This window comes from Schizosaccharomyces octosporus (genome assembly GCF_000150505.1).
Source record: "Schizosaccharomyces octosporus yFS286 unplaced genomic scaffold supercont6.1, whole genome shotgun sequence".
NCBI lineage: Eukaryota > Fungi > Ascomycota > Schizosaccharomycetes > Schizosaccharomycetales > Schizosaccharomycetaceae > Schizosaccharomyces > Schizosaccharomyces octosporus.
This window is the reverse complement of record NW_013185619.1, coordinates 2,008,279-2,023,425: the sequence shown is the minus strand read 5'-3', so window position 1 is coordinate 2,023,425 and position 15,147 is coordinate 2,008,279. Positions and strand designations below refer to the sequence as shown.

General features: G+C 37.3%; 7 protein-coding genes and 1 non-coding gene across 8 annotated transcripts; 5 read left to right on the top strand and 3 right to left on the bottom strand.

The window, feature by feature from the left end:
- The first annotated feature begins 16 nt into the window (after positions 1-16).
- On the top strand, positions 17-1,300 carry SOCG_03461 (ubiquitin carboxy terminal hydrolase Uch2). Its single transcript, XM_013161949.1, has 2 exons — positions 17-291; positions 353-1,300. The coding sequence occupies exons 1-2, from the start codon at positions 167-169 to the stop codon at positions 1,122-1,124; spliced, it is 897 nt and encodes a 298-aa protein (XP_013017403.1). The 5' UTR covers positions 17-166; the 3' UTR covers positions 1,125-1,300.
- On the bottom strand, positions 1,211-5,687 carry SOCG_03460 (STE/STE7 protein kinase Wis1). The gene has a single exon (XM_013161948.1). It carries the CDS (start codon positions 3,567-3,569, stop codon positions 1,668-1,670), a length of 1,902 nt encoding a protein of 633 aa, XP_013017402.1. The 5' UTR covers positions 3,570-5,687; the 3' UTR covers positions 1,211-1,667.
- SOCG_05147 (uncharacterized protein) lies at positions 4,681-6,102 on the top strand. Its single transcript, XM_013162397.1, has one exon. It carries the CDS (start codon positions 5,565-5,567, stop codon positions 5,916-5,918), a length of 354 nt encoding a protein of 117 aa, XP_013017851.1. The 5' UTR covers positions 4,681-5,564; the 3' UTR covers positions 5,919-6,102.
- SOCG_03459 (spermine family transporter) lies at positions 6,039-8,843 on the top strand. The gene has a single exon (XM_013161947.1). It carries the CDS (start codon positions 6,651-6,653, stop codon positions 8,319-8,321), a length of 1,671 nt encoding a protein of 556 aa, XP_013017401.1. The 5' UTR covers positions 6,039-6,650; the 3' UTR covers positions 8,322-8,843.
- SOCG_03458 (kinetochore protein Mis13) lies at positions 8,735-10,056 on the bottom strand. Its single transcript, XM_013161946.1, has one exon. The coding sequence runs from the start codon at positions 10,023-10,025 to the stop codon at positions 9,036-9,038; it is 990 nt and encodes a 329-aa protein (XP_013017400.1). The 5' UTR covers positions 10,026-10,056; the 3' UTR covers positions 8,735-9,035.
- Positions 10,057-11,457: 1,401 nt separating this feature from the next.
- SOCG_03457 (phosphoribosylamidoimidazolesuccinocarboxamide synthase) lies at positions 11,458-12,357 on the top strand (the record flags this gene model as incomplete). Its single annotated transcript, XM_013161945.1, has 1 exon — positions 11,458-12,357. The coding sequence occupies one exon, from the start codon at positions 11,458-11,460 to the stop codon at positions 12,355-12,357; it is 900 nt and encodes a 299-aa protein (XP_013017399.1).
- A 403-nt stretch (positions 12,358-12,760) lies between these two features.
- Positions 12,761-14,737, top strand: SOCG_03456 (uncharacterized protein; the record flags this gene model as incomplete). Its single annotated transcript, XM_013161944.1, has 1 exon — positions 12,761-14,737. The coding sequence occupies one exon, from the start codon at positions 12,761-12,763 to the stop codon at positions 14,735-14,737; it is 1,977 nt and encodes a 658-aa protein (XP_013017398.1).
- Positions 14,738-15,021: 284 nt separating this feature from the next.
- Positions 15,022-15,125, bottom strand: SOCG_16168. Its single transcript has one exon. It is a non-coding gene; the product is annotated as a tRNA-Arg (tRNA).
- Between the last annotated feature and the right edge of the window lie 22 nt (positions 15,126-15,147).

Sequence of the window (15,147 nt, the reverse complement as noted above, 5' to 3'; positions counted from 1 at the left end):
TATTTATTAACGATGTTACTAAATTCTCCTTTACGGAGACTGAAATAAATTCATTAAATAATAATTACGAAATGTAAGTTGGTGTTCATTGATGTGCTGAACTGGGCGAATATTCTTAAGTGAAACATCTTCTCGTTCTTTAATATAAACCTTCAACTTATTCGAAATGAGCTGGACAACTATAGAGTCAGATGCTGGAGTTTTTACTGATTTGATCGAAAACCTTGGAGTCTCAGGCGTTGAAGTCGAAGAACTGTATACGTTGGATGAAGAAACCTTGCGCAACATTTCGTATGTACAGCGCGTCAGTTGACTTTGTTTCAATTAACTTACTAATTATCGTTTTGAGTAGAGATATATATGGAATTATTTTTTTGTTCAAATGGAAAAAACCTGATGGAAAACCAGACGGTGAACTTGACTATGAATCCATCGATCGTATCTTCTTTGGACAACAAGTCATAAATAACGCCTGCGCTACCCAGGCTCTTTTATCGGTTTTACTTAATCACAGTGAGGAGATTAATCTGGGACCTAAATTAAATGAATTCCGGGAATTCACTAAACTGTTACCTCCAGATCTAAAAGGAGAAGCATTGGGCAATTCTGACGATATCCGCTGTGCCCATAATTCTTTTGCTCGCTCAGACCCTTTTGTGAGCGACGAAACGAAGGTTGCGACTGAAGACGACGATGTCTATCACTTTATTGCATATACCAACATTAACAATACATTTTATGAATTAGATGGACTACAACCTGCACCCATTAATCATGGCAGTTGCACAAAAGAAGAATTTTCTAAGCGTGCTGTTACTACCATTCAATCAAGAATTGGTAAGTACGACCCTAGTGAAATCCGGTTTAATTTAATGGCCATTTCTAAGGATAAGCGTCTTACTATTTCTAATAATTCAAATTTAAGCGAAGAAGAGAAGGTATTTTATATAGCTGCTGAAAATGACAAGCGCGCAAAATGGAAACGTGAAAACCAACTGCGCCGTCACAACTTTTTGGGACTAATTGTTGAGATGTCCAAATTGATGGCCAAAGATCGTATTGCCCAAAACACCTGGGATACCACATTAGAAGAAGCTAAGAAGATGTATTCTATGGAGAAATAGTACCATGTTATATTGACTACTTAACAGTCGCCATGGATGTTTATCCATGGTTTTACGTTACTCCTTCCTTTAAAACCAAATAGAAATGAGTTAATGCATATGTTCTATGACTAGCACTGCAAAATTAAATTTAAATGATCGAACAAATAGTTTCAACTACCTTTTATAATTAATCGATGTCAATACTCATATGTCTTGATGTAATAACAATACCTACTATCAACTGACAAATCCATACCTTAAGGTACTCAATTAATTCATTGCACTTTTCGGATGGTTTTCACCGTTGAGCCGCAAATGCAACTCACATCTACTCTATTTTTGATAAAACTGAACACAGTGCTGTGATGGCACTTCACATAGAAAGACGAAAAATTATTACCGATAAGTCAGTCATCTTTCGATGACTTTACTCAATAACTGATTATATCCTTATGATTATGTTCAGCAACTTAAGGCGCATAAAAAAAAAGGAATTACACTTTCTCAAGGTTCTTCGAATTTCCGCACTGTTTCACAAAATATTAAGGTCAACAAGTTAAATTACCTCTCGGTATTCCCTGCAGCCTGACTTTCTAGATTGGCTTGAGCCCAGGCTCGCATATCCACTTCCGTGTTCTGATACTTAAGAATCCAAGGATGACTACTCAACTCTTGGTAGCCAGGACGCAATGAAGGATTTTTTCGAAGACATCTATTAACGAAATCATGAGCTTCAGGTGAAAAACAGCTTGGCATTTTCGGGGGTTCCCCATCACAAATTGCAGAAAGCTGAGCAAAAATGGATGTATAAGAATCAGGAGGATAAGGGTAGCAACCAATTGCCATTTCTAGTATGGTTAAACCCAAAGACCAAATATCAGCTTGCACAGTATAACTTAATACACCGTTACCGCCACCACCTACACGGATCCTTTCGGGAGCCATGTAGGATTGACAACCAATGTTCGTTTTTGAAATGGAAGCAACCAAGTTTCCACTAACTCCAAAATCACATAATTTTATTTGTCCAGAAGAGTTGACAAGTACATTGGTGGGCTTAACATCACGATGAATAATGTTGTGTTCTTCTTTTAGTGTTTTTAGACCTTGCAGTACAGCGTACGCAATTCGTGATAAAACACCTTCATCTGTAATGCCACCTATATATAACTTATCCATGCTACCAACGTCCATGTACTCCATGCAAATGAAAACCGAACCTTCAACAAAAAAGGCGCCGTAAAAGTCAACTATATAAGGGCTAGTGGCTTTATGTAGAATGTCAAGCTCCATGATAATTTGGTTAAAAGTGGCTTCCTCTAAAGAAAGACGGATTTCTTTTACGGCCATTGTAACACCACTCGGGCGGTGCAAAGCTTTATACACAACACCATAATTACCCTTGCCTAACTCGGCAAGCTTTATGATTTCAGACATATTAATCCGAAAAGAAGAACCCGAAGAGAAGTTGACACCGTCAGCATTGAGGATGGCTTTGTTTTTAAAGTTAAGACTTCCAGATTTAGCATCCAAAATGTCAGAAAACGTAGAAAACGGCGTTTCAGACGCGAATTGTCGGAGGCTTGGAGGTATTTTTAGACCGCGCCTTGAAGCCATACTGCCTTTTGAGTTTGAATCATCACCGGTAGATGAAGGAGCGGTAGTATTGTTCGAAAGGTCAAGTTTTCCAGGAGGAGCGCGACGCATTTTGTTTTGTTTGGGTAATGTTGCGGAACGAGCTGGAGTTCTTGCTGCGGCAAGTGAACGTGCTAAGGTTGAATCAGAACCAACTGGGCCTTTTGCCCCGGGAACGGGGACTTTGGGAGGAACAGGAGCGCAAGGGATAGAAATACTAGATCTGCCACCGTTTATTGGAGAAGCAGGAGCACCTGTTGCTTTATTGGCACTATCTGGGTAAGATCTAGAACGAGAGGCGTGGAAGGCTTTCACTTTCTGTTGGATATCAGACGACAAACCGCCGGGATACTGCATAGAAGAATTGGGGGGCGAACCGACGGGAGAAGGAGAAGAAAGAGTGCTACCAGAGTTATCGATTGGTTGATTACAGTTAATAGCAAGAGAAGACCGATTTTTACTAGAAGAGCGACGTCCTAATCGTACGGGAGGAACAGGACGGGATTTTAGTTGATCAGAGGATTTACCTGAGGAAGAAGAAGAAGAAGACCGAGAAAGAAAACCACGCTCTGAATTTTGGACATTGTGTGCGTTGTTGTCATCGACGGAATTCGACGACAGGGATGAAGGAACGCTGTCAGAGTCGTGGGAACTGGAATTAGAGGGCTGCGACAAAGAAGAAGAGGGAGAAAGCGATTGAAGATTCGAATTTGTAGTGGAATCGTCGAGAATTGGCGTAGGGTGGGATGCAGAAGAAACAGCAGGATCCGAAGATATGGATAACTGTTGCAATGCACGCGGTAAAGTATTTTCCGGAGGCGACGACATAAGAAGAATAAATTAAGAAAAACGAAACTTGAAAAAAAGTTAAATATAGTAAACGATCGACCAAAAATAAGGATATAAACAGAAATAGAAAAAAATTAAGATTGAGAGAGAAAAGAAGTCAATCTATTCACTCACAGATGCCGTAACACCTCGGAAGGAACTATAGAGGGAAAGAAGAAGCGAAGAGACAATGAAATCAAGGGATAAAGAAACCAAGCGTATCAAAGACTCAACGAACACCGTTTTGTAGGAGTACTATTTTTACATGCACACCAGTAAAAGAAATAGGGTGAAAGAATAGGCCGGATGGGGGACACGACCAAAACTAGGAAACGGTAAACTAAACGCTAAGAAAAGCAATTTCTCACTTTTAACGTCCAAAGAATCTTCGGCGCCAAAACACCTTTTTTTCAAAAGGTTCTATATGGGGCAGACTAAGAAGAAGTAGCCTAAGAAGAAGCAAAATTGAAAAAACTCAAGATATCAGCCAAACACTACTACTATTGGGAGGAAAGAGTAGTGAGAAAACGATGACCAAAGATCCCACAAAAAAATTGCTATAAACTTTTTTGGATAAAATAAAAACGAAACGAAAAACTAGGAAGAGTAAAAGGAGGCAGTAAAATTGCTTTACAAGACCAGGGAATACGAACCAAACGGATATCGGATAAAAGACTCAGGAATGAGGTGAATAAATCCACAAGGAATAATTATGGAGTTGAAACAAGCTTAGCAAATGCCAAGCTATCTCAAATGGAACGTAGAAATTTTCAAAGAAGAAATTTGTCGAAGTTTGCGGATGGAAGAGGCTGCAGCTAGGCTGTGAACGGAGCGTAGCGGAGAAAATTAAAGAACGTAAAGGAGGGGGATGGCTCTGGTTTGATTACGATGATGCAGTGTACCACACTGTACTACCAAATCGATCCACGCTAGGGAGGAGAATGGAAAAGGAAAAGAAAATGCGAATTTTCTTGAATCCCCATCCTTACATAAAAAATAGCGTAGATCTCTGCAGAGAACCGTGGTGTGATGTAGTACGCAATGCAACGTAATAGACTGATTTTCGAGGTCCAAGGTAGTTTCTTAATGCATGAAGGACAACAAAAGCATGTGTACTCACACAACACAGCTAGCTAAAATAAACAAGAGTAGAACAGGTAAGTATATGGGTATGTAGTGGTATGTAGTATTCGATAGGAAGAGAAAAAAAAGGATCGTTTCTATGGAGTAGAGAAAATTTCGACGAAGGAAATAGTAAGGGCAATGTCCAATATTCATTTCATGTCTCAATCCCCATGTTTCAACATTTATCTTGTCCTGTCCATATTCAATTTAAAGACTGACTTGTTTGACTGCTGCTTTTTCGTGAGGAAAAAAGATTCCGCATACAACAAACATCAAACCAATGTGTTTTTCTCTTTTCCCAATGAGATTCACTCATCGATTATAGCTAATCAAAGAGAGCGACATTTTTTTTCTTATATTTTAAGAAGAGAAAGAAAAAAGAAAAAGAAAAACTCGGCAGAGACATCCATTGAGGAATTCCATGTCAAACAATCCTCTATACACCGTTTTCTTGAATTCCTTTGCGGTTGAGTTTGTTTTTATGTCTTTTTCTTTTTCCTACATATACAAACACATATGTTTTATATATATACACATATATGTCTGTATGTGTGTATATATATATATATATATATATATACATCTCTTTAGTTTCTAATCGCCTTCTTTCTTTTTGCTGTGCGTTTCTGTTCCATTCGCTTCTTTTTTTGCTTTCCCCTATTCGGCAACTTTATTTTATTTTTGCTTCTTTCCAACCGAGCCCCATTCCCATTATCCATCGATCCCGTTCTCTCCCGAGCATCGGTAATGTTCTAAATGCCGATCCCAGATGCCGATGAAAACGGGAGATTGGCATTCCTCTAGAAATAAATAAACAAAAACCAGTTTTCCATGTTTTTGTTTCGTTTCTTGGTTTAATGTTTATGTTTTATGAGAAAACAGCTTCTCTATAAAAGAAAGAATGAATTTAAAACACTAGAACGAACGATTCGGAAATGGGAATTTGGTTTTCAAGTTGGAAAACTCGTTTTAAAGTCGTTCAATCCTTTTCCCTCACGTTTTATCCTTCCGAATCAAAGATTTACCTCGTTTCTAAACATTTCCATCTCTCCACCTCTTTCTCTCTTCCTCTCTCCATTTCCCTCCGTCTATTTACCGTACCTTGTCTCCGATGTTGCTTCTTCTCTCCGGTATTCTTTTGTTTACCTTGGTACCTGCGCAGCCAGTGTTGGTTCGGTTATGTGCATTGAGAATCGTTTGTTGGTGCGCGCTAATTCTCTTTAAATTCCCTCCATAAGGAATGCCGAACTTGGGTAAATGAAACGACATTCGGCAAATTTATTTTCGCTTCGGTTTTGGGTATTCAACTAGAATGACGTGTGGACGGGTACATAAATATGTATATATATACTATACATATGCGCATCTTGTACGACTGTACTGCTACTGTTCTTTTGTTGGAACGTACATTTATATTTATATTAATATTTATATACATACCTCGGGAACCGTTTTGGGTATTCTCAAAGTGTATTTGTCTATACAGGGTCTATAACTTTGGTTATACTATCTTTACAAATACTCAAGACTGCGGATTTTCTTCGTTTGGATTTTAGGAGGAAAATTCAAATAAAAAAAAAAACAAAAGAAAGTGGAAATCTTTTTGATCTTGAATGATTTTTATAGCATTTTCTCTTGTGTAATCGCTTTCGTCTGCATTCAAGAAACTCTCATCATCATCTACTTGAAGACCTTTGTGTGCTTTGATAAACACTACAAGGGAAATATAACATAGGAGAAAAAAAAAGAGACACATTTATTAATCTTCCCCCTTTTCGATTTCATAGTCTTTATTTTTTTTCTTTTGATTCCACTCTTTTTCATTATTTTCTTCGTTTTCGTTTTCATTTTCTTCTCCTCTAGTCTTGTGATTATTCATTCTACTTTTATTTTTCGTTTTTTTCTCTATAAGTATAACTTCCGTTCTGGTTTCGATCAACTGCTCCTTTCTTTGCAATGTCCCTAGAACCTCGAACTACCAATGGTTCAAATGCAGTGGATTTAGATGCGCTTGAGGCTGAGGCAGCTGAAAACCCCATTCAGCTGACCCAGTCCCGTATGTTGGATATCTACGGAAACCCTTTAAATCGTACTACCTCTCGTCAATCCGAAACTCTTTTTCCCAACGGTGTCGATCTTAACTACCCCTTCACAACCACCCGTGGTCTTCCTGATGTCGCAGAATACAATTTGGAAACTGAGGGCGGTCTTTACCGCGATCCCACCATCAACAAGGAAGGTGAAGAACTTGTCACTTGGGAAATGAATGATCCTGGTAACCCTCACAATTGGTCCAAGACTTGGAGATGGTATATCACTGCTATTAATTCCTTACTTGTCATTTGCAGTGCTTTTGGCTCTTCCGTTATTGCTGGCGATTTGGAACACGTCAGTCGTGATTTAAACGTCGGTCCTGAAGTTGCTAATCTTTCTTGTTCACTCATGGTTGTTGGTTTCGGTGTTGGTCCTTTAATCATCAGTCCTCTCAGTGAAATGTATGGCCGTCGTATTGTTTACCTCGTCACTCTAGCCATATACATCATTCTTCAGATCCCTTGTGCTTTGGCTAATAATATCGCTTGTCTTTTAATCTGCCGTTTCTTTGCCGGTTGTTTTGGATGCTCCCCTCTTACTCTTGCCGGTGGTGTTTTGTCTGATATTTGGGAAACCCGTCAACGTGGTCTTGCCATCGCCTTCTTTGCTGCTGGCCCTTATGCTGGTCCCACCATCGGTCCTTTGGTCGGCGGTTGGGTTGGTGTAGGTACCGACGATTTTCGTTGGATCTTTTGGGTCAATATGATTTATATGTTTGTCATGTACATCACAATGCTTCCTATTCCCGAAACCTATGCCCCCGTCCTTTTACGTTGGCGTGCTCAAAAAATTCGAAAAGAAACCGGTCGACAGGTTTTCACTGCTCAGGAAAAACAAATGTTATCTCTAAAGGAAATTGTTCAAGTTAATTTACTCCGTCCTATCACTTTACTGATGACTGAACCCATTTTACTGAGTATTTCCTGTTATATCGCTCTCATTTATGCTTTGCTTTATGGTTACTTCTTTGCTTATCCCAACGTATTCGTGAAAGGAAAGGGTTACAACGAAGGTATTACTGGTCTCATGTTTATCCCCGTTTTGGTCGGTGTCGCCTTCGCTTTAGCTACTACTCCCTTTTTAGAAAGACAATACATGAATCGTATGGATGCAAATGGTGGTAAATCAATCCCTGAATGGCGTTTAATCGGTATGATGATTGCTGCTCCTTTCATTCCTACTGGTTTACTGATTTTCGGATGGACAAGTTTCCCCAGATTGATTTGGATCGGTCCTGCCTTCAGTGGTGTTCCATTCGGTTATGGTATGGTCTTGTTTTATTTCAGTGCCAATAACTATCTAATCGATGTTTACCAAAATTTTTGCGCATCTGCTCTAGCTGCCAAGACAATGGTACGTTCCGGTGGTGGTGCTGCCTTTCCTCTATTTATTGACTACATGATGAACGGTATGACCCGACAATGGGCTTTCTTTCTCCTGGGTATGGTTGCCGTCGCTGCGATTCCTATACCCTTCATTTTCTACTTTTATGGTGCTCAAATCCGTTCAAAATCAAAAGCTGCCATTGCGTAATTTGTTTCCTTCTCGTTTCATCTGTGTAATTGTTACTACATGGGCGCCGCAACAGGCATCGCCAATTCCGTTCTTTTAGACAGGAAAAAATTTATATACATATATGTATATATGCAGGGATTTTCATTAATGTTTATTTTTTTAATATCTGAAAGTCTTCTTCTCTTTGCTAATTATGAACATGTCATTGTTTACTTACTTCTCTGCTGTCCGTGTATTTTATCACTATTTTAATTTATATAATGAAAATACACGGTTTATCGGATTGATGTTTTAAATTTGATAGTTTTGTGAAATATTTTTTCGGGTTTGTCACAATAGTTGGGAATGGAAATTTTGTGAGCATTTTAGACAGGAAGTTGATTCATCTCCTTCATTTTTTTTAAATATTTAAAAGTTAATGATATTATTTACTGGTTTTTTCATTAGTTCTTCAATGTTCTTTATTTTGCGTCAGTAAGCCAAGCAAATATGCTGAATATAACCCTTTAAGCAAATAAATACAATAATATAGTCACCCGAAAGAATATTAACTGAAATAGAAAGAATACATTAAGTAGAAGGCATCTATATAAGATGTCGGCCAAGTTGGACATTAGATTGTTCTATAGAAAGATTCATAAATAGTTATTAGTTGATTGATCTCATGGTAAACGTTATGGAACCAAAAAATAGAAAGTAGAAGTTTGAATATAATGTATGGGCATAAGAAGTTTATGGTTCGTTATTACGTTGACTTTGGTAGGCACTTTTCGATAATATCCTTAAAAGATTCATCGTATCTGAATGGTTATTTGTCTTGCAAAATTTTTGTTTGTGAAGAAGATAACTTTGAGCGGCTCGTTCGCCGAATGCCGATCGAACACTTGGGCCGATGCGAGTTAAAGAGTGAATAGCGTGTATATGCTGAGATAGAGACTCAACTAAAGGAGTAATGTTCTTTCTTATATCTTTAATAGAACTTTGATATTCTTTTGTCCCATTGGATGTTTCCGGTTCATGACTAGTTGAATCAGTAGCTGAATGAATTTGGTCGGACAAACGTCGACAAGAGTGAAGTGATTTTTCATTTTCTACTGTACCAGCAGCGACAGCTCTCCAAGTGGCTTCTTCATCTTGTAGCTTAGCTAGTTGAGCCGTCAACTCGTCCAAAAGCTGTATATTTTTTAAATTTTGTGGATGAGGCTTATTTGGGATAATTTCGTTCGGAGGTCTTTGGTACCAACTAATGGAGAACTGGTTGGACAATAATTCATTAAGGACTTCTTGAACTATAGACCTTGCGATTGCGGCCTCACTAGATTCTTTGGTTTCCTTGTACTTCTCCCGCTGTTGATTTAAATGCTTGTATGAAGCCCAGAGGAGTAGTTGTTTCATTCGAAGAGGTTCTGACAAATCTTTTGAAATATGTCGATAATATTCATCAGTAGGAACGTCCGCATGAGGAAGAGCTTCAAACCCTGTTCCTATACTACTAGCACGCTTGCCTCGTTGGCCAAGGCTGCTTCTTCTTCCCTTGGATTTTCTCAGCTTTTGATTTTTCTTAATTATTGGGGTATCTGATACAGGCAATGGAATCATTTTTTCGGAAGTCGGTGATTCTTCCCTCTGGGAAGTGTCGGACCTCGCATGTTTCACCTCATTAGTTTCTTTTCCTTTTCGGACGAAAGTAAATCCTTCCTGTACTTCCTGCTTTCGTTTCATTAACCCTTGTTATACCAACGCTCAGTTTGCAATGTCTGTTGTTTACTACCCTAATACCGTAGAACAGGGTAGTCCCGTGGTAAACAAAAAAAATATATATATGTCTCTAGCAGCAGTCGTAAATAATAGATGATTATTCTTTTCTAAATGCAATTCATGTTTCAGTACAAAAAAAAATTAGAAAATGTGGAAGGACATCTTCATTTCAATAGTTTACTCTAAGACCCTGAATCGTTACAATTGCCATTTGGACTATCGTAATCGATACTAATTTTATAATATCAAAGAGAAGAAGGCATGAAAAAGAAACCGTAAGCTATATTGTAGCACTAATTATTCCTGAATTACTTGAAAAGTTGTTGTAGGTATATCCGAAAGAGGAATAAAAGTCTCCTTCTTTTTTTGAATCTAAAAATGGGTGAGCAGAATTGAAGAAGAAAAATTGCTTACACTTGCAAAAGAGCAAACTGTTACAACAAACGTATTTGTAATCATAAATACTCTCATACACTAAGCAAGCTTCCTATCGGTATCGTTCAGCGAGAAAGAAATAGCATATATATATATATATTTTTTAAATTGTTTTTAATTTTTATAATTGTCAGTGATGTTTTTGCTCTTTTTCTACTTTTTTTTTATTATACCATTGTTTGTTTATGTACGAACAAGTAACAATGTTCACCATGTACCCTTTAAAATTATATACCCAGGAAGCCTTATAACTTTATATTATTAAATCAAGGTTACTGATACCTATATCGTCTTCTTCAAAATGATATGCTACCTGGAGCGATAATTTTATTTTCACAATTCCTATTTACAGAAGTGTTTCTTAATGTTAAATCCTTTTTATTTATTTTTTTTTTAATCGTCAATGCCTCCTCTTAAATCCTTCATTCTTTAAAAGAAGGATTAGCGATCTCACATGTCCTGGCTAAACATCTTTAGTTCTTCAAATCTTGGCGGCCCTATGAAGAATGCCACACGACATTTCAATTTTATGTAACAAAAATTCTTTGCAATGGAATGGAAAAAGTCCTCCTTACGCTATTCCTCTCTTTGAAAGGAACCGAAACTACTCGAAGGGATATATCCACAGGTTAATGCCTTCAGTATTTATTTACTTAAAAAACAACAACGTAAAAGTTTTGCTATAGTTGATGTATTTCTTCTATACCAAAAGAATAACATAGACGTACTCGTCGGCGTTAATTGTCCTTAACGTTTCAATATCTTATATCTTGTTCATCAATCTCCATCTTTTGCACTCAATCTTTTTGAACTTTTATATGCAGAGAGGGAATTTCAATTCTTTGGTTATACCTTTTTGACCTTAAAGTTATTCACCTTTTAATTATTTCGTAAGCAAATATTTTTGCTTCATTTGCTACACTTCAACGAAAGATAAGTCAATCATTTACTAGTCACAAACATGACCGTTTCACAGACATCTTTGCCTGCACCCTTCAGAAAGGTAGCTTCGGGAAAAGTAAGAGATCTTTATGAGTGTGAAGAGTTTCCTTCTTGTCTGCTCTTTGTTGCGACCGACCGAATCAGTGCATACGATGTGATTATGGAAAACGGAATACCAAACAAGGGTAAAATTCTTACAAAAATTTCAGAGTTTTGGTTTTCTCTTTTAAAAGAAAAAGTCCAAACTCATATAGTTACATCCAAATGGAACGAAATGCCACAAGTCATTCAACAGCATCCAGAATTAAAGGATCGTTGCATGCTTGTTAAAAAGTTTAAAATCCTTCCTATTGAAGCAATCGTTCGTGGCTACCTAACCGGAAGTGCATGGAAGGAATATCAAACCCATGGTACCGTTCACGGAATCCAAGTCCCTGCTAATATGCAAGAAGGCGAGGCTTTTCCTGAACCTCTTTTCACCCCAAGTACGAAAGCTGCCGAGGGACACGATGAGAACATTCATCCTGATAGAATGAGTAGCATTATTGGTGAGGACCTGGCTAAACAAGTTGCTCAAACCGCTGTTGATCTTTATAAAGTTGCCAGAGACTATGCATTACAAAAGGGTATTATCATTGCCGATACTAAATTCGAATTTGGCGTTGATGAACTTACTAATAAAATTGTTCTTGTGGATGAGGTGTTAACTCCCGATTCTTCTCGATTTTGGCTCGCTGCTGACTACAAAGTCGGAGCATCTCCAGACAGCTTCGATAAGCAGTTTTTACGCAATTGGCTTACCTCCAATAAGTTAAATGGTAAGCCTGGAGTGTTACTTCCTGAGCATATTATTCAATCCACTGGTAAAAAGTATATGGACGCCTATGAAATGATTACCGGAAAAAATTGGTCATATTAACTTATGAAACTCATTCGATAATTTTCCTACCGCAAATGAATTTGAGCTATTATAGTTATTAATCTTAAACCCCTTTGCTACTACTCTTCATGGTGCCAAGGATGAAACATCAAGTACCTTTAATCCTTGAAGCTTTCATACCTTATGTCCATGGTTTTCATTTAACTAATAATTTCTCACTACTATCTTACAATCTATGTGTTGTTATTTGAAATTTATTTTTGGTTTGTTTATTTGTTTGTTTACTATATACCACACAGATATCCAAATTGTTTAGTTGACACTTGTTTTCACGAAGCTTATTTCGATGTTTGTTTATTTTTTTTTGAAGAGAAAAAAAAATATATATATATGGGTTATTCATGACATTATCCCCCCTATTCAATCTTACAAGGAAACCAAGATGATTTACATCAATTTTCCACTAATTCGATTTTATCTTGATATAGGCAAGATCTTTTTGAAACCAATAACCATTTCATCTTGTATCTTAGCCGTCCTTTGCTTCTTTCAGAACCTTGAAAGTGTTATTAACTTTTCTCAACACGCTTTTTTATGGATTGCCAAAAGCTTTTCTACAGTAAAGACCCTTACATACCTGACTCTGGCTATCTTTTTGGAAACAATAATAATCTCTGTTCTTTTCCCATTCAAAGTACTATACAAAGTTGTTAGCTTCTCGGTAAACACAACTGTTCTTGCTCTTCAAAAGTTTATTATTTATGCCTCTTGGGTCTTGGACTATCAAAAAACGCTTCAAGCTTGGTCACTATCAAAGAAAAGCTCAGTGTATAATCTAAACTCCTATGACTACGAAAGTTGTTTTCAGAATTTTCCCTCAGTTACTGGCTATATTTATTGTCTTGACGGAAAAGTGCAGTTAATTTGGCATTTCGGAGAACTCGAGCATTTGACTCCAATCTTTAATGATCAATACATCGAAGCAGACGGTGAAAAAATATCCTTTAACGTGAATGGAAAGAGTACCAAAGTTCAACAAATTGTAGGTGAATATTTCCATGATGCATTCAGTACAAATACTCAGCTATTTCGCTGCAATCAGATCTTCAAGTTGTACTGTCTTAGCGGAATCAAAACGGATTTTTTTCCGGGACTTCTCGAATACGAAACGTCAACAGGCGAACTCAGAATTGCTCAGAAAGAATCCATTGAACAAGCGTGTGATGAAAATGACCCAAATGATACTTATGCAGATACGGATTATTGGAAGTCGATTTTTGAAGATGAACCAAAAATGATACTAGAATGGAGTGATGAAACAGAAATTAACAATGATGAGAAGAACGGAGATGTCATCCTTGAAGAGATAATTCAAGAAATAAACTCAGAAAAATTGTCCGAAAACTTGAAGAGAAATCTCTTGCCAGTAACTGAGGATTCAACGGAAGATACAAACCTTGTCTCAACTGAAACTACTAGCTTTGAAAACAACATTAACATTAACATTAAGGAATACTCCAATAACATTAAAAATGAACTAGAGGGAGACTATGGCAATTTCAAAACTCATGATGCACAAGAAGTTGATTTAGAAAACTTATTCCCGATCCTTCCAACTTATGAACAAAAAATAGACAGTGATGCATTAAAAAAAGATTCCATCTTGGAACAAACCGAAGAAAACAATATTTATGGAGAAGACATCAGATGGGAGGATGATCCATGTTTCTTGCCAATAATACCAATTTACGAAGAAAAAGAAGAAAGGAAAAGAGGAAACAAAAGAAAGTACAAAGAAAGAGACATTTTGTCACCAGAGCCGAAGTATAGTATCGATTACCAAGAAGAAAAGGGTGATGGCAAAGACATGTTTTCTACTACGAATAGGTTGATTTTTGAATGCCTGGAGCATATGAGAGAAAATTGGGGACTGGATAATACAGTACTAGAAGAAGAAGATAGCACCCTAAGCGAACTGAAGCTGGAAGAGCGGAATCGAAACGCACAAGAACCTGATGCAAGTGCAGTAAATAACATCAAAAAAGCAATTACATTTCCCAATGGCGGCGAAAACATTCGACCCTTCTACTCGGATAGCGATACTTCAGACGACGAGGAAGACGAAGATGAAGGAGATGAAAGAATAATGAAACTCGAAGACTTATTTTATGAACCATTTGATGATGATTATGATGACTCTAATCTTTTCCTACAGCAAAAGGAACATTCTTCAAGCAAAGAAGGATCACATAAGGAAGAAGAGACGATGAAAGATGGACTAATGGAGATTGACGACCTTCAGTTTATGGACGAAGAGAAGAACAAGACATTGAAGATGCAACTTTGTATGAGTTTTATAGCCGAGCGATTTCTTCAGCCGTCTCAAACTGATTTTGTTGAAGAGACACAGTGCCGGTAATAAAATCTGGAGAACGTAGACTACAATATCTGCGACAGGTTCAGAAACTGTTTACGGAATTAATTCAAAGCAATTAATTAATATGGTTAATATAGGAATAGAAGTTTAGTAGATAGCTTTACTAAAAGGTTCATGCGCGTTTGAGACAGTGTTTTTGACTAATGTTAATAATGAAATAATAGTGTTTTAAAGAAATCAAGTGCGATAAATATTTTTTAGTTATGTAACGTTGTAAAATAAAGTATAAATTATGATTCTGAAAAAAAATAAAATAAAAAACTGAACTTACACGACGGGACTCGAACCCGCAGCCTCCTCATTGTTCAGATTCCTGATCAGCTTCTAAACCGAGTAGGAATGAGGTGCGCTACCATTGCGCCACGCGTAACTGGCTTGGTTAGAAGGAAAAT